At 40.6% G+C, this 24,153-nt stretch overlaps 1 protein-coding gene across 1 annotated transcript; it reads right to left on the reverse strand.

Moving 5' to 3' along the window:
• Nucleotides 1–53: 53 nt before the first annotated feature.
• BPHL (biphenyl hydrolase like) lies at nucleotides 54–19,042 on the reverse strand. Its single transcript, XM_063161423.1, has 7 exons — nucleotides 18,918–19,042; nucleotides 15,908–16,011; nucleotides 13,757–13,923; nucleotides 9,444–9,597; nucleotides 7,002–7,133; nucleotides 3,257–3,380; nucleotides 54–275 (listed from the first exon to the last, which is right to left on the reverse strand). The coding sequence occupies exons 1-7, from the start codon at nucleotides 19,025–19,027 to the stop codon at nucleotides 188–190; spliced, it is 879 nt and encodes a 292-aa protein (XP_063017493.1). The 5' UTR covers nucleotides 19,028–19,042; the 3' UTR covers nucleotides 54–187.
• Between the last annotated feature and the right edge of the window lie 5,111 nt (nucleotides 19,043–24,153).

Below are 24,153 nucleotides of genomic sequence, written 5' to 3' on the forward strand. Positions count from 1 at the left end.
ACTACAGTGGTATGCTCTGATTGCTGAGGCTTACATGTTCTTAAAACATATGCTTCTCATGCAAATATGTTTAATGTTTTTCTTACATGACACAAACCTACCTATAATTCCATTACAACGGAAATTCCAACCAAAATTCCCAAACAAGGCAAAGGCTAAGCACCTCTGACTTGCTTTACAGTTCATGTCAGCGTAGGAAATTTTCCACTTCTCTGTTGAAGTCCTTTGCAAAACGCAGGTGTAAATTATGCTTTCCTTCTGGCATCAGAAGCAACCTTAACAGAGAAAAAAAACCCCGCTGATTATGCATTTTATTCTGTGAGGATAGGTAATTAAAATGCTTGTTGCATTTTCCTTGCCCTTGGTTACCCAGTAAGGAATTGTAGTAACTCATTTTAAGTACTGTCCTTATGTGTGTGGTTGGAATGTGAACCACAGCAACAGTTGGGACAGCAAGCATACCACTTGTCCCACTCTGGGGAGGATAAAATAAGCCTAAACCAAATTTTTGTGCCCTAGACCCAGTTTCTAGAAAACCTTCAGGTGATCTTCAGAGAAGATAAGTTCCAAAACTTATGTAAGATGCATCTTTGAAAGGTATGTAAAGTACCTGAGCACTTTTGCTTCTTTCAGAGAACAGTAATTGTGACAGGCAGTGAAACATAGAGTTCTTGTCATTACCCAAACTTGGTTAGTATTTGTACTTTGTCTAATCTTTCTGCAAAAAGACAATTGTAATCTAAAACCATTCATCCATTAAAATAAAAAGGTAAGTCTGAACTTCTCTGGCTATGCCAAAAGCTTAGAAGTAGTACCTGTGAATAAGGTTAAATTTTTATAATACAAGTATGAGTTTGACATGCCTAAAATTCTGCTTACTTTTGCTTTCTATCTGAGACAAACTTTATATATCAGGGATGAACACTTCTTTATATGGAGGTGGGAAATTCTTTAAATTGTCTTGTTTTGCCACATACCAAGCAGTTCCTATAGAGCTAAAACCATTTTGACTTATACTATGCTGCCTTCACATCCAAGTCCTGCTACAGCAAGAGGGATCACCTCCTTTTGGTGGTGCCAAGTGCTGTTTTGTTTTGGGAAAAGCGCAGCAGCATGTGAACGTACCCAGCTTCTCTAGTGAATTTCATGAAGCCTGTTTCTTGTAAGGTAAGCAGCACACAGATGCACAAACTAAAGCACTGTGCATGCAATTTCCTATTGCCATTAATGTTTCTGACTATTGTAATGCTACCAGACTCCAGCCATGCCATTCAAATGCAGAATGATGGCACACTCTTTCACCATGAGAGAAACTAGCAATGTATCTACACTGTAATCAGAAGAAGCTTTTTCTACTTTACTACTACATAAAAGTCAAGGCAAGAAAAACTGATGGTGGAAGCATGTGTTACTGAAAACATACTGAATATAAGATTTTCTTTCTGCTTCACAATGAAAAATTGGCACCTCTAATGCAACCAGGAAAGAATAGGACCATGTGCCCAAGCATTAATTTCTGAGAACACCATTAGTCTGGTTTCTTTTCTGACAAATAAGCATAAAGGGGAGCACTTCAGGACAAAGGCATGGAAAGAATCACTGTTGAACATTTTATTAGATGGCAATTTCTAACAGTGTTTTCTCTTTAACTTGTCTTCCAAAGGGAAGCTATCAGATTCTTGTCTATTTTCTTGGGATGATTTGCCTTAGTCAGCAACTAGAGTATTTTGGAGCTCAGTGAAATGAAGCAGGATGATAAGTGTTCTGAACAGGGCATGTAGGAGTGACAAATCAGCAGACATGAAATCAAACACCTGCATGAAATTGTGAGGAAGATGTCTTGTTCTCATCTTTCCTGTAGCAGAATGTATTACTATGATCAGCAGGGCTGACTTAGAGGTATCATTCATTTTTGCACTGAGATGACACCAGCAAAACAGTTCCCTACACTTTGCATTCATAAAAATGCTTTCCCCCCCTCCACTACTTCTGTTCTCCATTGCTAATCATCACAGTCTGTTAAGTAGTAATAGAATGCTTGCAGTTGTGTGCAAATTCATGAAGAAAATTCAGATAGTAAAATCCCAGCTTTTTATAGGAAGCCTTTCTGGAATTTTCACGTTGTGCTGGATTTTGGCTGGGATAGAGTAAATTTTCTTCACAGTAGCTGTTATGGGGCTGTTTTAGGTTTGTGCTGGAAACAGTGTTGATAACACAGAGATGTTTCTGTTATTGCTGAGCAGGGCTTGGACAGCATCAAGGCCTTCTTGTACTGCCCCGCTAGGGAGGAGACTGAGGGTGCACAAAGAGCTGGGAGGGGACAGCTGACCCCAACTGACCAAAGGAATATTCCATGCCTATGGCATCCTGCTGAGCATACAGAGCTGGGGGAAGAAGGAAGGGGGATGTTTGGAGGGATGACATTTGTCTTCCCAAGTAACTGCTATGTGTGATGGAACCTGGCTCTCCTGGGAATGGCTGAACACCAGCCTGCCTGTGGGAGGAGTGAGTTAAGTCCTTGTTTTACTTTGCTGGCATTATTGGCTTTAGCTATTAATCTGTCTTTATCTCAACACATGAGTTTGGTTTTTTAACATTTTTACTCATCTGATTCTGTCCCTGATCCCGTGAGTGAGGGAGTGAGTAGTACTGAGTTGCCATCTGAGGTTAAACCACAACACACATGAAGCAGATTTTTCTTGTTTATATAGTAATGTTTCTGAGCACACTTGCACATTTTTTTTCCTCATTCTGCTTTTCTTAAAAACATGGAAAATTCATGGGACAGGTAGAAACAGAACTCTGAGGTTGTTCACATTATTAGGGCAGAGCAAACAGAAGTGAACTGTGCTTCTCTCTCTAATAACTGGGAATCTCTCTCCATTCATAGCATCTAAATTCCTTGTTCTGCTGAATAGGACAGAAATGAGGTCTCTTATAGCAAAAGGAATGCAATGGTCATAACAACAACTTTGCTTGCTTTGATAAAGCTTAGGGAGTAGTAGTTTGTGTAGTGGAAAGAGAAAAAGGAACTTGGTTTCACTCAGAGGGCTTTAGGAAGGAGCTCATTAAAATACTTTACATTTTATACTGCAAGGAAAGTCCAGCTACCCAATTTGCATTGTAACTTGCTAGGGAAGTTTAGAATAGCTCTCTGTGTGGCAGAGAGAACCTGTCCAAATACTTTTTCTTAAACAGTGAGTTTGAACTACATTTCTTCAACAAGGGTTTATAAAAATTCCATCATTTAACTTACCGAGAGCCTTTGATGTGCTTATGAATGTATTCTGCATGAGCTTGTGGGACCAAAGGGTCCTTCTCACCATGAATTATAAATGTGGGACATTTAATATCTGGCAGCAACTGCTGGCAGATACTACCTAGGGAGAAAACAAACGAAGGTCACACTTTGGTTTAAAATTGTATGAAAGATGAAACTGCTTCCATAAAGGGCTCTGAACTCCATTGGGCTCTAGCTATTGCCTCTCCTTGTGGATTGTGTGTGATTAATCTACAGAACTATGTAAGCAGGACTATAATTAACATCTCTTTCTCCAAAATCTCACTTCACTGCAATTTGCTCTATTAATGGATACTAGCACAAAAGGATACAGAGAATTAAGTACTTCTGTTCCACATTTCCCCCAGGCTCCCTTTGACTCTTCAAAGCCAATACATGAATCTCATTCCCAGCTTTGTTCTTCTCAGCCTTAGAGTTTTATGGCCCTCACCTTAACCTACATTTTGATACAGCAGTTGTCAGGTTACAAGATTTGCTACTTTTTTAGAACAAATTAACTTACGCTGCACTCACACCTGTTGCACCTCCCAGGCCCATTGCTGTCTGCAATGTTCTAATGGACTGATCCCAGCTGGATGCCAAGCAACTACCTGAGTCTCCCATCACTCCCTCCACAAGTGGACAGGGGAGAGAAAACAGAGTAAAAGGTTCCCAAGCTGAGATAAGGACTAGGAGAGAGCACCCACTGAATACCATTGTGGGCAAAACAGACTCAGCTCAGGGATATTAACTGAATTTTTTACTAACAAAATCTAAGCAGGATCATGAGAAGTAAAATAAATCTTAGAAGCTTCTTCCTGGGTTCTACCTTCTGGCTCTCTGTGGTGCAGGGAGATGGGGAGTGGGGGTTGAGGTCAGTTCATGACAGGTTGTTCCTGCTGCTCCTCAGGGAGTCCTTCCACTGCTCCAGTGTGGGGTCCCTCCCACTGGAAGCAGTTCTCCATGAACTTCTCCAACATGAATCCATCCCACAAACAGTGTTTCCCCACAAATTGCTGCAAGGTGAGTCATCTTTCCACAGGGTGCAGTCCTTCAGGCACAGCCTGCTCCAGCCTAAGTTCCCCACTGGGTCACAAGTCCTACCAGGAAACCTGCTCCTGTGTGGGCGCCTCTCTCCATGGCTCTGCAGGTGCCAGCAGGAGCCTGCTCCAGCATGGATTTCCCACAGGTACACAGCCCTTTCTTGGGCATCCACCTGCTCTGGTGTGGGCTCCTCCAAGAGCTGCAGCTGGATCCCTGTGGACCTCCATGGGCTGCAGGGGCACAGCTGTCTCACCAGGGTCTGCACCATGGGCTGTAGGGAAATCTCAGGTCCTGGAGCACCTCCTTCCCTTCCTTCTTCACTGACCTTGGTGGCTGCATAGTTGTTCCTCTCACTTATTCTCACCCTGCTCTTCTCTGGCTGCAGTAACATCTGTGCAGTAACTCTTTTTTTCCTTCTTAAGTCAGTTTTCACAGAGCTGTTACTGCCATCACGCCTTGGCCAGTGGTATGTCCATCTTGGAGCAGGCTGCCATTGGCCCTGCCAGACACAGAGGAAGCTTCTAGGCACCCTGCAGCCCCCCTGGTACCAAAACCTGGCCATGCAAACTCAGCACAAATGCATAACCGTTTGATATGAATTGTACTAAAGCTATTCAAAAGTTATTTTCCCCACCCATTCATAATTTTGTTTTCTAGTCATTAATCTCATTAGAAGGAATTTTAATGGTTTTACTTAGAGACTTTTCTGAATTTTCTCCCCTTTTTCCCCTGATTTCTTAGTAACCCAGTTTTCAAACTCACTGCCTAACTTCCCACATTCTGGCAAAGCAATCTTTGGGCAAAACATCCTCAAGGGGTTTTATTTTCTGTTTTTCCTTGGGATAACTTAGTCTATTTGCAATTGTCACCTTGCAGCTACCAATAGCTGCAAGATTAATGCTCATACATTCACATTTTCCTTAGCTCTAAAGTCAGAAGCTGTCTCACAGTTTTTCCAATTATTTGGTTATTTATGCAGCCTTTGTTTGGAATTCTACTGGTTAAATATTTTCATTTAGAATATTTTACCCATAGTCCTCTAATACCTGCAGAAATGTTGACTATTTTTCAGAACAAGCTCCAAGTAAATTTAGGTTATTTATCTAGGAACATAGTTCGCAGTCAAACTATTATTTCCTCGTTTTCAGTCCTAAAACTATATTGTACTAAAACCATTAAATTATATTTATTCTAAAAGCATGGGAACAGCAAGAAGAATCTTGGATGTTGCAACTTTATGCAACTTACTCAGTTTCACAAATTGTTAGCTCCTTCTAAAAGTTCATTTCTTATGGTATTTTACACTAAGAGCTGTCTCATTCAGGGAAAACAGTCTAGTTTTAAAAAAGCTTGAGGTTTTGGCCAACATTGGGTTTGCTGTCCTCCCTTTATCTCTGATGGGTTTTATTAACAGCTTTTCTTATATCTGCTGTATCTGTGCCTTTGTTACAGTGTTTTAAGTTTAATTGCAAAGTGGCCTGTCTGTAATCTAAGTTGGAAAACTGGTTTTCCCCTGGAAAAAATCCTGCAGTCTGATAGCTGCTCATCTCTCGAAGCAAACATTAGGCTTCTCCCAATATCTGACCCAGTTTCAGCATCTAGATAATTCAGCTCCTTGTTACATGTTTCTTGGTGGCTTCTTTTTCACAGTCACTTTATCTCAGTGTCTGAGGCATGTGCAGGCAGTGAAGTAATGTCACAGCCACAGATTCACCAGCCTGGGCTTTGCACTTCAGAAAAAAATAGTTTTAAGGAGATTCCAGAAAAGCTAAAATAAAATTGCAACATAATTTGTTACATCACATTACTAGGAAAAGTCCTAGTCCTGTGTTGATCCTGTACAAAATTTTATGGAAAAAATATGACATGAAGGAATATTTTCCCTGTAGTACCTGCTGCCTGTTAATGTACATTACCTTCTATCTTTCATTATCAGAGTTACAGAAAAATGTGTATATGAGTTACAAACTCCTTTTTTTTAATACATTATGAATTACTGCTTTAGGCAAATTAAAAGCAAATTCACTCTGAATCAAAATAGAACTGCAAATTATTATTCATAGTATCCTTGGCTGAAAAGGTCTATAAAGAGTAACTGCAGAAATCTTCAGGGATAAAAAGCTATATTGTGTAGTTTTGTTTTTGTTTTATTTTTAAACACCTGAGCTGCTTCAATAGTGTTTTTAAAATGTGCTTTTAAAATTTTGAGTTATCAAAATCTGAAGTCCCTTCTTTTTTAACTCACATGCTACAAGGTTTGAAAGAGTTCTTCAGCTCTGTTTCGCAACAAGTGAAAGGAGCATGCCTTAATTTTGGTACATCTTAACTATGTCACCAAGAGACACAGAGACAGAAGAGGAGAGAAAGATTCTGCTTGAGCAGAACCCTTCCTATTTAATCTGCACAAAAGCAATGACTTAATAGTGCAGATTTGTGGTGGAACAGGAGGAGAACCTCAGCAGCTAATGTTTTCCAGAAATGTTTTCCTTTGTACCTTTCTGGTTCTGTGAACCATCTACAGAGTAATTGTGTTATTCCTGAGTGTGAGTCAGACCCAGCTTTTAATGCCATATGCAGAGTCCTTCTTTTACTGGCTGCTAGAAGTACTGTTACATTTTTTTTATCCAGAACTGCCTGCTCCTCTACTTGCCTCAGTTCAATATTGTGAAAGCCTTACCATCTGAATTTTCAGCAAAGCGTGATATTCCATCTACCCAAGCCTCGCAGGTTTCTGCAAAGTACTTATGGCCATACAGCTCTTCCAGTGGTTTCCTGACCTTTTCACTCCATTTTGAAACATCTCGGATGCCTGCACAAAATAAAGTTGAAATATGTTATGTCCTTTCCAGCAAAAAGGTCCAAACCACACCTAATATGGAGAAGTTCTCAAACCAGACTGCAAATATGTATTTCAAACTTGAAACTGCAATGAATATTTCAAATAATTCATAGTATGGAAAGAGTGTAAAAAAGACAGTAGTACAACCTCTGCTGTGGTCTTCTCAGTTGTAGAGGAACATCTTGTTATTATTTTCCTTGTCACAAGGAAAACCAGAAAAAACATCCTATTCAAAGGACTCAGTCCTAAAACTTCTGATGCTTCTTTCTGGAGGGCTTTCACAAGAGAAGTTCAAGGGCTACCTTGTGTACCAAAATAGGATTTTTTCATAACAGTGTTCTAGACCTGGCAGTTCTTTTTCATATCCTCCAGCCTTTTGCATCAACTCATGGATGGAAGTTCTTCCATGGCTCCTACTAACTCTTAGAGGAAGGAAGCTCTTACTAAGGCATTCCAGCAAGCTGACATCATGGTACATTTGCCATAGTTTTACACAAAAACAAGTGACTCAATAGAGATCTGTGACTCATGGCAGGCTGGCTAAAACTGTACAAATAATCTGACATTTTAGTTATTTATTTATCAGATTTTTCTATTTTTTTCCTCTAAAATTTTTGGTACTGCTCACAAACTTGCTATTCAAAAGGGTTCTTTTCACTAAACTACATTCCAGCTGTACAGCTTTGTACTGACAAAATCTGAAAAAGTTGGCACAGCAGAGAACAGCACAGTACTGAGTCATCAAACTGCAAAATATGCCACTAGCAAAGGTTTTAATTGGTTTCAAAAGGGAATTAAGGGAAGAAAGGAGTGAGGTGTTAATTAACAAAGAGAACCTGTCCAGCCAAATGACAGAGGTAGCAGTGACTGAGAGTATTTTATAACAACATCTGGTTGGAAATGAGTCTGCTCACCCAGGCTAGGTGCTACTGAGCAATGGCTTCTCATATAGAACCTACTGTTTTATCCTTGTGGCTGGCATTAATTTAAAAAGAGAAGGGAGAAGCCAATGTTGAAAGGACACGGATACCAAATCAACACCTTTCTTTCCTGCCAAACCCTCCAATGCAGCTGACATGCACTGACGAGCCAGTTGTAGAAGACTTCTGCTGCTAATCTCTGAGCTCTATCAGCCAGGGAGAGATGTTGAAAGCAACAATTTACAAAGGACAAAGGCCAATATTGCAGTGGGTGCTCCATGTAAATAGGGCACTTTTTGTTGTTGTTTTTGGGGTTTTTTTAAATTTTTCTTTTACATTTTAGCCTGTTGTGTAGGGAGGAGATGTGCATTTCATAGTTATACAACAAAAAATCATAACTATAAAAGCATGTAAAGAAATAAAGCATTTTACAGAGCTAAAAAGCATTTTGCTTTCTGAACTAAAAAATATATTACTACTGCTACTACCAATTTTAGTTTTAGTTTAGGTGAGGTAAATACAGATGTGCAATACATACACTTGTAATTTTGCTGAAGCGAGACAGATTGAACAGCTGGTATAAGTCAAACTCCAGTCACTAAAATGAAATTATACTGTGTTACATTTGTTGAGAGCTGACATGGTTAACTCTTTTCATTTCTATGTTCAACAGGAAATATGGCCCCTTTCTGAGTTCACCAGCCATTTCTTCCTAATTTTCTTTATAGTGAGCAGTGATCTCAGATTCTATTTCACGTGAGTGGAATAAGGATCAGAAGTCCCCTATTTCTTTACTTTGCAAAGGTTTTCTAATGATAATAATTAACTCTGAAGGAATGCAAATGGTAAAGACACCTTGGGACATTTACTTGAATGATTCATTTATTTCCTGAACTTAAAAGGTAAGTTATGAACTTATTTTCTTACTGTCTATATTATATAGCCCCTTGAGGCAAAAGCTGTAATGAGCTAGCCCAGTAATTATCTGTGGACCTGGTTTTAAAAAGGTTATGCAAGATGTGAGATAAGAAATTTGATAGCACTATTTGGAATTTATTTTTAGAAATTTATTACAACAACAAAACTCTGACTTCCTGAAAACTACTGATAAGCTATTGTAACTTCGGCTTTTCATCAGGCTAAGTTGGTAAGGACTTGTTAAAAATCTATTATATTACCCTTAGAGTAATTGTTAGAGAGTTTCTCATTATAACTTAAATCTATCCCTATACCTCACAATGCAGTGAATTTTGTGTCATATTTCTTTAGGTTTGTTGTGTCCTCAGCTCTGTCTTCACTTAGCTGTCACATGACTAAGATCCTTGGGTCAAGTAGAAAGTAAATGAATTCATTTACGTACCATTGTAAATTCTCACATCCTCTTGAGTAACGCTGGCATTTGCTCCCCAGACAACCAACTTGTGGATAAGATTTGGGTATTTTGCAGCAGCAATGAGAGCTGTAATTCCACCATCACTCCACCCCAGCAAGGAGAACTTCTTAAACTTCAGTGCCTTGATTCATACAAGAAAGTTACATGCAAATCATCAGCTGGATTTACAGCCAAATGTCAAATATTTCTTGAAAATGAACTGTAACGTTTTAGGCACAACACCACGTAGTTGAACTATAGTTAGTTTTTATAATTAGAAAACATAATTTTCTTGCTATACATAAAAACGCTTTTAAAAAGTCAAATTTAGAAAACAAGAAATTACCCATGCCATTTCAATTTTCTATAACTCTAATGAAATGGACAGTAGTCCTATTAGATTCTTGCTGTGTTTTAAAAAGCCCTTCAAAAAAAGAAAAGCTGATTTAAAATGGAGAGTAAAGACCTTTTCAGAGAGCCTGATGATTTGAAGAATCTGTGTAAAAGTTGGCAAAGACTATCACAGTGTGGATGGTAAGATTAAGCTAAACTTAAGAAAAAGAAAAGTGTAAGATTTGAAAAATGGAAGCCAGTGATCTGGTTTATTGATGCTATCTGAGCTTAAAAAAACCCTGCTTTTTGGTAACAACCAAAAATGCTTCAAGTATTTTCTAAAGGATTGTATCAAATTTTAGTTGCTTATTCACATTTTCTGAAGTTTGTATGTTTGAAATGTTACTTCACGGCCAGTTGCGATTTGAAACATTAACATCTAAATTCCTCTTTCTTCAAAAGGAAGGCTTAAGGCAAAAAATATGACAACCAAGACCTTAATTCATTCTGACCAGTGATAGGACCCAAGGGAATGGCATGGGAAGAGTTGGGGGAGGTTTAGCTTGGATATCAGGAAAAGGTTTTTCACCCAGAGGGTGGCTGGGCACTGGAACAGGCTCCCCAGGCAGTGGTCATAGCACCAGCCTGACAGAGTACAAGAAGCATTTGGACAATGCTCTCAGGCACATGGTGTGGCTGCTGGGGTGTCCTACACAGGGCCAGGAGTTGGACTCGATGATCCTGATGTGTCCCTTCCAACGCCAGTTCTGTGATTCCATGATAATGATTTCTACTAGAATTTGAAAACCTTGTTTCCTCATAATCACTATAGGTCATAGGGAGTACTGACAGTCACAGGTGAGAGAATTTTGTGTGTGTTATGTGCAGTGGAGAAAGAGTGGGGAAGGTAAAGGCACTCATCTGAAGGTTGTAGACAGATGATGGTGAACCAATGGTTCAATGGTTAAGCAGTACTTGAAGTTTTGCATATAGGAACTGCGGTTTGTGAACTCATTCACAAGAGAATATATTTTGCAGTGTTTTTGCTTTTGTTCTGCAGAAATTAGAACCTTTTAGATGTAATCAAGGAGTGTATTGTACTTTTGGAGGATAAACGAGCAAGTTAGTTGAATGAGTTGCTTTGCTGCTTGGTGATGTCGGAAGTCCAGGCCCGCTTTGTTGTGACAGAAGAAAGCAAAAATCCAGGCAATGAGAGAAACAACTACAGAGGGAGAAAAAGAAGTTTCTACTTTGCTTGTAAACTTAATGCTCAAGTGAGTCACAACTTTACTAATCAACTCAATATTTAGCAGACTTCTATCCCTATAAGGCTTTTATGGTTTCGGTTTTATCCTCATTAATTCTGCTCACTGTAGTTTTCACCCATTTTAGATTTCACTCTGCGAAGTTGTAATTACTAAACAGAAAAAGAAATAAGGTAGAGGAAAGAAAGGGACATGTAAAGTGAGAGCTCAATAGCAAGAAAAGAGAACTTTGAATTTTTGCAGTTGATCAGAAGTTGGCCCTGGTCTGATGAAGAAGTAGTTCATCTTAGTCCAACTTTCACTATTGTGCTGCTCAAGGGCTCCTGGTGTCTTGGCAGATTTTGGGGGTTGGCAGCAGTGCTTGTAAAGGTTAAATTTTGATGTTGCTACTGTTCCTCTACTGCCAATAACAAATGATGGAGCTCAAAGCTGGCTGAAGGATGGAATAGCTGATTAAATTTTTGTTCTTCATGCTAGGTTATTTGAGATCTATTTGCCTCCAGTATTTCTCATATTTACAAGCCTTTATCTTGATGCATTCTTTGGGGTATCTCAGGATGCCTTTCCAGCAGGAGGAATTTAATTTATCCTTTGCAGCCTTCAGAAAAACAATGTGATGTAACAGATGTGCTGAATAAGGTGTGCACTTTTGCTTGCTTTAATTTTTAACTATTTACAGTACAGGTTGCTAATGTAGCATGGGCAATAACCTGAAAAAATAACTGATTGCACAGCAGAGTTTTATGGGTGATTTTGTGCTGCCTTTACTAAGTGAGTGAAAAAAAAATCTCTTTAGAAGTCACCTCCTCCATCCAGGCCTCTGTGAAATGCAATCCAATGAGCACATACAGCAGTGAGCTGCAATACAACATCACTCTGCACTGCATGTATGTTTTCACTGCACCACAGGGAGTGTAGCAGAAGCAAAAGTTGCAGTTGATCTACAAAAACGTACAAAAGCTCAAGGCCATCCTTTTGCTAGGACAGTGGCTCTGAAGAGTAAGAACTTCTTAAATATCAACACTAATTATTTCCCTAATGATTGTTTTAACGCTATTGACTTTGCTAGCACTAAACATTGGGGTGGAGGGCAGCAAAGTGGGCGCAGGTGCATTATACTCTTTTTATTTAAAGTAAAGTCCTTCACAGAACACACACACAGATACAGAACAGAGCCTTCTGCATAAAGGTCCTAAATACTCTGCAGAATTTCAGCTTTTGTTATTTCACAGAAACCTTGCATCACTCACAGTTCCAGCAGAGACACCAGAATCTGAAGGAGACTAGAAAAAAGTTCTGAAGGCTCACTCATATGGATGTGCTTTTTGGCTGATTGTAGGCTAGATGATGTATATAAACCATTATATTCTTGAAATCATAGTTGGAATGATTCCTTGGGATTTGTGCTATCCTTTGTAATATCCTAAAATAGCAGCTAGTCTCCCACGCTTGGAAACACTTTAGTAAGTTGTTATTATATGCTTATATTGAGAAACATCTTCAAAAAAACAGGATGCTATGCCTCATTTGCTTTGGCAGCTCTAGAGACTGGTAGGCTGCTGTTCTGTTTGGCTGGAAGCTACATGGTTACATTCCCTTTAGGGAAAGCTCCATTTAATATTTTGCATTTATTAGTATTTGATCAGAGACAAGAAAGGGGGACAACCATTTAGACTGCAAGTTTGTCACCTATTCATGGCAGCATCTTTATTTTCTTTGCTAGTGTAGCAGAAGAAATTGAAGATTTACAGTACAGAGAGATAGCTTTTATGGTTGGAGGGCAAATCTGTGTCTTAATCCTGATTCTGCTGTCAGACTTACTTTGTTTCACTATGCAGAATCCACCTGGAAGGCCACATTTCCAGTTTCAGATGGGTTTTCAGAAAGGTTATTGTTTATTATAGAAATACAGTTGGACTGACTGTCAGAATCTTGCCTCATATTTTTGGAATTTTAATGCTTCGCCAATTTTCTTAACATCACCAAAGAGACTGTATATCCTAATATAAAAATGCCAGAATATTAGCTAAAGCTAAACCAGAAAATAGTGTCAGCAGTTATAGGACAGAATAAAAGAGAAACACAGATTTGAAAAAAAAATCTGAAGGATTTTTCAAGAAGGATAAATAATAACAGCTTTAGGCCATATTATTTATAACCACAATAGCTGTATTAAATAGTAAGATTTGGTATGGTCACAGGAAGCCTTTGATTTCCCACAAAAATTACTTCAGTAATATGCTGTAAAATGCAAAGCATCAAGTTAATTTTTAGAATCAAATGTTGCTTATAATGGGCTGCTCAAGGCAAAATGCCAAGATTCTATTTGATAGAAAATTTTCTAAGAGCCTTCAGTATGGTAATCCCTTCAATTGAATTACTTTGCATAGATTTTGTTTCTTATACACACATTTAACTACACTTATATGGTTCTTGGCTGCAAACCTCTTAGGGCTGGGTCTTAGAATAAAATCATATTGCTCTATATTAATTCCTACTGCTGAACCTCTATGCATCCTGCAGAATAGGTGGAAGAAGAAAATATTTTCTGGAATAGTGTGTATATGCTCACTTTTAAGCCTACATTTGTATGGTCTTTTCATAATTGCTGTCTGCTGGAAACAACATTCCTCCTTCTTAACATTTAAGGAAAACAGCTTAAAAAAAAAAAAAGAAATAATAAAAATTTCATAATAAATTTACCTGCATAAGATCCACAGCATCTTTTGCATCCCTCTCAAAGAAATCTGGAGGAAAGTCCCGAGATGGAGGAATGGACTTTCCATAACCCCGAGGATCCCAAGCAACAACTGTGAAAAGTTGCTTATTCATAGACTTAAGCTGCGGTCCAAAATCAGTTTGACCACTCCCTGAAACATTGTAATTTTTCAATTTTATTAACCACCATACTGCAAACATAGTATACATACTCTAAAGGGAAACTGGGGAAATCTTGTAACTTTATTCCAAATAAGAGATTACCCAACAAGTGTACTCTTTGATTGTCAGTATTCGTTGCCACTCTTAGACAGGAAGTGCCACAGCTAAAATCTTTAGAAGCATCTGCAGTACTTTCAGAGCAAACCCTTTCTGGTAGGTATGAAAGGTTATTCAAGAACAGCATTCTCACATATGATTAAATACAGTATCTGAAACTGAAGTACCTGAGTAGGGATTTATATCAGACAGATTTAAATGTGGGCATTTAATTGCCCATGTTACCTGGGTAATACAAGGGAAACTGAGAGAGCAGGAATATTTTGCTATAAATTTGTAAGTGAAAAGCACTGTGCCACACAGTTATGATTTGATAAAGCATCTCTATTGGTGCTTAAAGCTGGCCTTTAAATACTTTGCTGCCTGAGGAGACTGTGGTGACACAGAAGCATAAAATGATATAATTTTATTTTTCTAGTATGTAGAAATAAGCCAAATACAGCCATTTTTCTGATGCAGAAACATTTCTTTCATTAATTACTCAGACCTTCAAAGCGTTTAAACATGAAGTACTCCTGTCTATTGCACTAAGCTATCTATGAATGAAGGTAACCTAGCATGAAGGTAAGACTGCAGTCTGTGCTGTTTGTATTGTGGTCATGTGGTAATAGTATCAAATGCTATTTGATTAAAACTTGTTCAAATTTAATGTGCTGAAATATGAAATACATCCATTGCTATATTAAAAAGGTCATTTAAAGGCATGTAAAAGGTTATTGTTTCTGTTTACTTGGACAAATCAGTCCTCAGATACCCTCAACAGGTCTAAGTTATAAAAAAGGCTTTATATAGCCTGCTATGATGATAGCAATGTATACAAAATAATAATAAATAATCATCAATAACAATAATATTGCTCACAAGTGAAGAAATATATTATTTCTGTTTAAAGAGTTTGTATTGGCAATAGTATTGCTAGTTTAAAAAGCTGCTTAAAATCAATAGATTGAAATATATTTTTCATATTTTGAAATACTTGAAGGATGACTAGTATTAAATTTTTTCCACTCTCCCCTTGAGAATTCTTTGAAAGAAAGAACCACTCCATGAAGACCTGAAAACGTTGCTGCCAAGAAGAACAAATGTTTCCTGCTCTTCAGTTCTTGACATGTTATCATCTTATCCAGCAATTCAATTAATCATTTGCCCAACTCTGAGCACAGTAACAGTCCTACTGACAGCCTGCCATGAACTGTTGGTAAGTCTGATGGATCCTTTAAAACTGCAAGAACCCAGAAAAAATAGGCTGTGTTAATTTTAAAAGGCTGATATCAAAAACAGCATTTTCAATGGACAGACGCCACTTAGCCAGCAGAACCTGTTGTCCATCTCAAAAAACCACTGAGAATCTTAATGATGTGAAAATACATCTTTAAGCAAAAAATTAATGTTAACAGTGAATTTTTCACAATAAACTGTAAGGGTTACATTATGTCTATAAATTCAGTTGAAATCCATCCAGCTTCTAAAGAGGAATGCATAATTCAGTCTGTGTAACAAATATAGCTGACCTGATTTTTTTCTCCCCCTTCTGCTATTTTCCACTTTGTGTAGCTATTTGCCACCTCTCCTGGACACCATCTTTACACAGTTAAATCCAAAAGTGCAAGTGACCGCTAGGTAAGTCAAGACATTGTATAAAAGGTGACTGGTAAGATAAATGAAACCTTCTAAAAACTGTTAACTGATGGCAACAACTCTGCATTTCCCCTTCTGTTTTAAGTGTAGCAATTTTTTTTAATGGCAATGCTCCATTAATCAGGTGTTGAATACATTACAAAATAGTTTTGTGCATTCTTGCTGGAGACCAATGGATAACGAAGTGATTGCTCTACAAAGAAGATAAAATCTCCAAACCTAGCATTCCTGGAAGCAGAAGAACTGCATGGCTTCCTTCTCCTGTTTGCTGATAATGCAGGTGGACTCCATTCACTTGGATTTTGGCAGATGTTATTGAAGTACTAGGTATAGGGAAAAAGGAGAGAAATAGGAAAAGATTCAGAAAGTTAATTTTTATTACTTCCCAGTCACTCCAGGAATACAGAATAAATACTTTTCCTAGATATTAATGACAGCACTGTGAGATTTTAATGGGTTGCTTGCCTTTCATGGGTGCATAGAAGATTAAAAAAAGCTTCTCAGGAGCAGAGAATTATTCAGTTGTGACCACTATGACCACTATGATATATATTCACACCTAGGCTAAAGGCTTAATATACTTAATATACCTAGGTATATTCCTACCTAGGCTAAAGGCTTGGGGGTGGGAAAACAATCTTGATGGTACAACCAGGAATATACAGAAGCAGCTTTACATGGCTACAGAAACATTGAAATAAATACATTAGAGGGGAGAAACCTCATTCTGTCACAGCGTAACTTTCAACATGGCTCATGTTCACCTTGCTATTACTAAACCGAGCCTCTTCATCTGCCAGAGAAACCACAATCTATTGTTGCTGTTCCTCATGAACCACAGGATCTGGAATGAAAACCACTTTGCACTGAGATGAGAGCAGAGAAGAAGAATGTGATAATAATATTTCTGTCAGTGTAATCTCACCAGGATATAACACTTAATTGGAAAATACCACATGAGCAATAAATCCACACACAAAAAAACCACCACAGAAACTGACTGCACAGGCCATCTCTCAGCCCCAACACTAATCTTGAGTACAAAGCAAGACATATCTGTAAATGCAAATAAGTGACCCAAGAAACCATGTCCAGATACAAGCCCCCAGTGAGAAGCAGAAGTAGCACAGATTCAAAGTATCTTCTTAACAGTATAAACTATTACATCTGTTCTCCCAGGCAAATTTGTGCCCTGATGGTTGCAAAACATCTTTTCAACAGCCTAATTCATTTTATTTAAAGCTAATATGATAAAAATCTTGCAATTTGGTTACCTGTTGAGTAGCCATAATTTTACCTAGATTAAATACTGATGTCCCATGAGTTCAATCACTGTGAATTTCATGTGCATAGAGACATGTTGTTTTCCAGTTTTAGATACAATAACAATCTCTATTCCTTGATATGCACTGAGCAATTCATTAACAATTTAATTTAAATATATAAAGTCTGAACTAGTTACAGTATGTATAGAGTTGAAAGTGGTGGATTACAGGTAAAAACAATCCCAATAATTTACACCCTTTTTAGAAGAAAAATGAACAATAGCTTGCAGACTCATGTTCCCAATACATAGGTGGCAGTTAAACCACAGAACCTCTTCAACACAAAGCCAATTCTGATTTTACATAAAACTTGGGTCTATGTAACCCATCATGCCACATGCCTCAATAAAAGCTGTGACTGTGCAGAATAGTATCAGCTCCTCATGTGCAGATCCAATTTGAGAACTGGAGTACAAATCTGTGGCAAGAGTACAGCACAAAGAAATTCATTGTGTAATTATCACTTTGGTGAGTTTTGCTGAATTGCTATGCTAATGGGATCCAAATGATAGTTTGCTTGTAATGCTAAACTTCCTTATAGTCCATGTATCATATTTGATGTGGTTTATACACCTCACAATTCAAATTTTGCATGTAGCACTCATATGGCTGCCTTAGCCCCTTTTTGAATCCTAACTTCCACTTTTTTCTTTATATGTTTTTTTTTTTATTTTTCATATGCCATCTTTTAGTTTGTCATTAATTTTAACAGGTATTTTATTCTAGTACTTGCCACAGTATATCAGCACATTGTTCTTATAAAATTTTAATAATTATGTGTTGAGGTTTTATGCTTATGAGGTTTTTTGCTTATGTTGAGGTTTTTTGCTTATAATTGCCAAGCCAGTTTCAGTTCCTAACAAAACAGAAATAATCAACATCTTGTTACTTTTTTAAAAACAGGAACATACAGTTTAATAGACAGAGTTATATATTCTGCTTTCCTGATTCAAATTTTTTTTCACATAGTTCTACGTTTTTAGGATTAATTATTAACATCACGGCCTTGAGAATTTTGCTGAGTCTGTGATGCTTTTCCATTCTTGGATTATGCCTCGGTGTGAAGTCCACTGAAATGCAGGAGGATATTTTCAATACTTTTTGGACTATCAACAAATGAGTTGGGCTTTTTATGCACTGAGAAATTGTATTGGAACTGGCAACACCTCAGGTGTACTTAGTCCTCCCAGTACCAAACTTCTGTGAGTTTGAAATCACTTCATCAGTTTGCTTGTCATCAGGATGACTTCACTTCTGTTAAGTTTTCATAAAGAATGTTTCTTTTGTTGGTTGACAGAATTGGAAACGCTGGTAAAACAAAAAACCCACCGTGATATTTCGAATCAGTAACGTTAAGGCGTATAACTCTTTGAGGAGCATTGGATACACACTGCCTATGTTTACCAAGGCAGCACAGATGCAGAGTGGGCAGATCTTGTGCTTCACCTCGTACTCTGCAGGAGCGCAGCTTAATCTGGGAACTAGCCCTGTTCCAGCTGTGCTACAATACGACCTGCTCTTTATCTGTGCAAGGGAAACAGGCAGCACTATGTCAGTTTTCCTCTGCGGAACAAGCAGCATGATCTAGATTACATCCATGTGCTCTCTTGGCCACCCTTACCAGCAGCAGGTGCCCGAGGGCAGGCGGTCAGGGCACGTCCTGCCCTACGGGGCCCTGGTACGGATCCTTGGGGATCCTGCAGGGAAAGCAGGAGCAGGCTTCTCAGGACACGGCCCGAGTCCCCGCTTTGTCACCTTGTCACCCTCCCGATCCGCTGCGCCACCCCCTCTGCTAACACGCCTCGTCCATCCCGCCGCCTGGCTGACAAACACCCCCTTCCCCAAGCCGCGGGAAGCGAGGAGGGAGCTGGGGAAAGGGAGAAGGAGGCGGCTGTGGATTTTACCCGTAGCAGGCGGCCGGTCCCTGGGCCGTGAGCGGCGCTGCCCGGGCGGGCGGCTGCAACTGCAGCAGCGCCAGAGCCCGGAGGGCCCGGCCCGCGCTCCGGCAAAACATTGCACACAGTGAGGCCGGCCTGGAGGGGAGGGAAGGAGAACGCGGGCCAGCCTGGCGGGGAGGGCGGACCTGCCCCCCTCCCGTCCCGTGTCCCGCCTCCCTTCCCCTCCCCGCCGGGCGGGAGACGGGGCCACCACCGGGGCTTGTGCAGGGAGCGGGGCGGTGCGCTGTCCGCGCTCTGATTGGTGGTTGCTGCTGTCACTCAGGGCAGGACGAGAAGGGTTTGGCTTCTATGCTGTGGCCCCGCCCCCCGTGGCGCTGATTGGCCACCCGGCGGGAGTTGGGGGGCCGGAGCAGGTCTGTTGGTCCCTCCCGCCGGGTCGTTCCCCTGTTCCTGATCCCGCCTTGGAGCCCGGGCAGGGATAGTGCTGCCCCCGCTTGAGAGCACGAAGCGAGGGTTGAGGGGTTTGCTCTCTCCAGCCGCCTCCAAGGACAGAGCAGCGCCCAGCGCCGTGCAGGTGCTTGGCTGCACCGTCGGGGAGCGGCGCGCTGTGAGCGCCTCCCTCCTCTTCAAGAGACGGAGACGCGGCAGCGGCCGGAGTGCCAGCGGGGAGCAGAGATCCCAGCCCCGGGAGATAACGGGGGCTGAAGCCATGCACTGCCCCTCCAGCACTGCCCGTGATGCGGAAGCTCCTGTGAGATACATAGGGGACACGGGGTCGTGTGTGGCTCCAGGTGTGCCGGGGAACGGCTCCCTGGGTGCAGGGACACTGAGGGCAGCTCTGGGCGGTGCAGCCTCCCCGACGGCCGTGCCTTCAGCCTCTCAGAGTCCAGACACTCCCAGCCCCGGGCAGGAATCATTAACCCTGCCTCGCCAATGCTATTTGTAGGGCCTGCTTGTGGTGAATAGGCTTTGCCCTGGCAAGTGCCCGTACTGATCGGGACTGGGCACTTCTGGAGCAGCCTGGCTGCTTTCGTTTAACGCAGCACTTGGCCTGGCTTTCCTTTGCACATTCTCACAACTTGCACATAAAACACCAAGGAGACCAGCTGCTTTCCTTGGTGTCCAGCTGTGTTCATTGTTGTCTGTTTTCCAAGCATGGAGGAGAATGGATGAGTCTAAGTCACAGCCAGCCAGGGTGATGATGGAGAAGATGGTGAGGAAAATAGCAGAAAGCTGCAGAGCTGATACAAAGCTTGGAACAGACCTAAAGATCTCCTGCCTTATACCTGGATGAGGGGAGTTTCCTCAGGACAGGTCAGTGTCACGTATTCCAGTCCGGCAGAAGCTCAGAGACTGCCCTGAGAGTGAATAGTTATCAGCTTTCCCACCCCACTGCCATATGTGTGCATGGAACTAAAAAGTCTTAGAGACGAATGACAGTCATAAAAAATCCCAGTGCATAAAGAGATTAACTCAACTGTGTAAGCATACTGGTTCAGTTTATCCCCTGAGCAGATCAAACCATTTAAGATTAAAGTCTTTAGTAGGGATAATTACAAGATATCCTTCATCAGGACAAGCTGCCTTCACTCTTGCCTGGTGACATTTACAAGCCCCTGCAGTTTCCTCAGTTCTTAGGCTACTTGCAGAGGCTCATCTTTGTTGTGAGTCTCACTGTCTAAGTTTCTTTCTAGTGGAAAATGACTGGAGGGAATGGCTGACTATTCTGTAGGACAAAGAAGTAGCTTGGTCTACTGCTGTAAAAATGTAAATTTTTTTCTGAATTCTGCATTTTCTTGCAGAATTCAGAAAGGAGCTCCTAGCTCGTGTGTCACTATGAGCTTTCAGAGGGAAAGGTCTCCAACTTGTATGCAATTTCATGCTGGTTAAAATGCCTTCCAATCTATTCTTCCTCCATATCCACTACTTACTAAAGCTGAAGTAAACATAAATTCTCAGAATGTTTGCTGAAGGATGAGGTAGAAAGGGTTTGTCATACAGTATAAGGGTGGGGGAAGAGGTAAGTAGAAAGGTAAATCCAAATGCCCTTCCTAGATGAGAGAAAAGGGAGATGGGGAGATGTATGTACCACCTAGACCTGGGAAAGTTTCAGGTGGGTTAACTCCATTGTCAGAGTGACAGGAATTGGGAGGTCCCTCTGGAAAAAGGCTGTCACAGTGGAGCTGTTGCACTGTGTGTCATCTCCAGCTGCAGTCACAGCTCTGGAGCATTGGAGGCCTGTGAAGTGCACATTCCTCTCCCAAGTGCCTGCACCATGCAACCCCTTCCACAGGCAGTGTCCTGTCTGAAGAGAGAAAAATAGTGTGGCATTTGGGCAGAAATGGCATTGGCAAAAGACCCTTGTCTGTGTGTATGTTGAAGGACTGGCTTTGTGACAGGAGCAGCTCAAGGAGAATTGCTGTCTGGGCCTGAGGGAAATGGCCCCAGGAAGAGCTGTGAAAGCAGGACACTGCCAAGGCTAAATGCAGGTGGTGGATGATCTGAGGACAAACAGGGTAAACTCACAGATTCAAACTGTGTTCAACCTACTCAGTTCACCAGAACATCCAGTCTTGTTAATAAAGCAGATTTGCACATAATGATGGGCACCTGGGAGAATAAAGTATTTCAGTTCAACTATGTCCTCAAATATGTTTTCATAAATTACTGGCTGAAAGGAGAGGAAAAGCTTTGAGCAACTCAGACACAGGCTGCTCAAAGCTTTTTGCATTTTGGCTTGCTTTTACACACATGAAAGAGTTGAGAACTGGAGCACTAGTTTTCCTGACCACTCCCATAAAATATTTTTTTTTGTCCAATTACTTCTGATGGTTCAGGCTGGAAACTACCCGTTTCTGGAAGAGAAGAGAAGAGAAGAGAAGAGAAGAGAAGAGAAGAGAAGAGAAGAGAAGAGAAGAGAAGAGAAGAGAAGAGAAGAGAAGAGAAGAGAAGAGAAGAGAAGAGAAGAGAAGAGAAGAGAAGAGAAGAGAAGAGAAGAGAAGAGAAGAGGTAGCAGATGCTCAGCAGGTGATGTGTTCCTGAGGACAGATTTCCCTTTTAACCACCCTGTCATTTTTTGACCCCCTTGGTGTTGCACCACTCTTCACTGTGGTCACCTACTACTGGCAGGTTTCCCCTCATATCCAGGTAATGCTCTGCAGGACATCACTGCTGCACAGTGGCACTTTGTCACCTCTGATGAACCATCACAGTCCCTGCAGCCAGGCTGCACTGTTGGTGCTGCATGGATTTGTTCCTTATAGACCCGAACACCAGGGGAAGAGTTTTTCACAACTTCTTGTAAGGGACAAAACTGCACAACATTGAGAATTTCAGTATGCCTATTAAATTACAAGGAGGAGTCTTCTGACTCATGATTGGATAGAAAAAATGTGTCTACTATTTTTGAATTTCTGCAGGTTGTAGAAAATCTAGAAAAGACCTAGTCAGTTATTGACATAGTGGGTCCCTTGAGATCTGCTGGATCATCAGGCAGAAAGACTAATTCCAGTTCTCAAGAGGCATTATTTTCACCCACACAGGTGATTCTTCTATCAGGAGCTGCGATCCCATACAAGACACTGGAATCATCAACATTAGCAGGGATTTAACTCTGGAGTTTTCAAGAAGGAGCTCATTTGTCAGGGCCCTTGGGGCACTAATTGGCTTTAATGGCCACAATCAGCCTCAGCTGGGGTCTCCCCACACCCTGGCTCATGGAGCCTAATTTCAGCTCAGAACAGTGCTATCACTCCCTGCTCTAGCTGTGCTGCAGCCATCTCTGTGACTTGGGGTCTCCTGTGATCCAGGTACTGTTGTAGACTTTGGTTCCTGAGTCTGTGAACACACTGACTGTTTGTTTTTGCTTAATTTATTTTAGCTGCTTCTATGAGGGGAAATGTCTTGCTGCTTCAGGACTGTTTTGTTGCTTGGGCTCTTGTGCCTCTTGGATGTTGATTGTTATGTTTTCACCTTAGGATAAAAATCTTGTTGCTTCAGCTCCACAAAGAGGTCCGATTTGGGTAGTGGGGAATTGCCAAATTCAGAACAAAGATGTGAAAATACTGATACTTCTGTGATTTGATATTGACCTTCCAAACAAGAAAGACTGAATATGACATGACTTTTGAAGCTGTGAGGTGTGGGGAGTGGCAGTATGTGGTTTTGTAGCAGGAGGCCTGTTTAGTTAGAATATTAACCAAGCACAAAGGAAAGGATGCTTTGTCATAAGCAGAACAGATAATAGAAAAGATCCCAGATACCTTGGCTCAAAGAACATTTCAGACTGATGAAGAAACTAAAACACAATATGTAATGATTTTCTTTGCTTGCCTGCAGTTTTCTTATTCTAGCAAAGGCTAGTGTCTGCCAACTGAAGCAGTGTCTGTATATCTTTTGTATGTTCATGAATAACTGCATTATAAATCTGACACACCTGTACTTGGGCACTTCAGTGGGAGGTGGTTTCATAATTTCAAAGTTGAATATAATCTCAATCTTGTAAATCCAAGCATTATCTTGGTATAATTTCTGACCATATTTAGGACATTCTAGACACAGAGACTTGAAATTACTCCAGATACTCAGCTATGAAGGAAGAAACAGCTTGTCCCTTGGAGAAGGCAAGAATATAATTTAGAAGATAGTTCTTTATTGGTTAATGGAAGGGGTTGTGCGAATCTATTTTGATGAACTTGGTGACCAAGATATCCTTTCCAGGGCTGCATTTAGGTTTCTCAGCTAAAGAGAGAGGGGTGTGTGTGGGGTGCACAGGAGTTGCAACCCATCATTCAAAATCCATCAGTATTACTGGTTTATGAAGGAAATTAGTGTGGGTTTTTGTTTCAAGCAGCTCTTATCTCTCAAGTGTCTCTCTGAGCTCTATAGGCTGCAATGCTTATTATCAGATCACATCTTAGTTCTGGCAGAAGTTAGTATCTGTACCAAAAAGATGAGGAAACTGTGCTAAAGAGAAAGGAAGTGACCTACTTTAGAGTTGTAGAGGAGGGGGAAACCCAGCATAAGTCAGAATTCTGGTCTGCTGTGTTTCACTCATAGGCAATACTTCCTCCAGCACAAAGATCACTTCTAGTCTCTGCAGCCTATTCTGACCCTGCCTCCCCCCTTCCCTTTTCCCCAGGGGCTGTGTTAAGGGGATGCACTTTCACTAGCTGCTCATGTGCATTGAGGAACAAATGAGCATGGTCGGCTGACTCCTATTGCTAATTGGTATGCTAGAAGG

Source organism: Melospiza melodia, chromosome 1, assembly GCF_035770615.1.
Source record: "Melospiza melodia melodia isolate bMelMel2 chromosome 1, bMelMel2.pri, whole genome shotgun sequence".
Classification (NCBI taxonomy): domain Eukaryota; kingdom Metazoa; phylum Chordata; class Aves; order Passeriformes; family Passerellidae; genus Melospiza; species Melospiza melodia.

Bases quoted from the DNA above. Each gene is read 5' to 3' on its own strand.
- BPHL (XM_063161423.1), bottom strand. From the start codon at position 19,027: ATGTTTTGCCGGAGCGCGGGCCGGGCCCTCCGGGCTCTGGCGCTGCTG. The intron at 9,598-13,756 runs GTAAATTTATTA...GTATGAATCAAG, and splicing joins ATGCTGTGGATCTTATGCAG to GCACTGAAGTTTAAGAAGTT. The intron at 7,134-9,443 runs GTACGTAAATGA...TATTTTGTGCAG, and splicing joins GGATGTGAGAATTTACAATG to GCATCCGAGATGTTTCAAAA.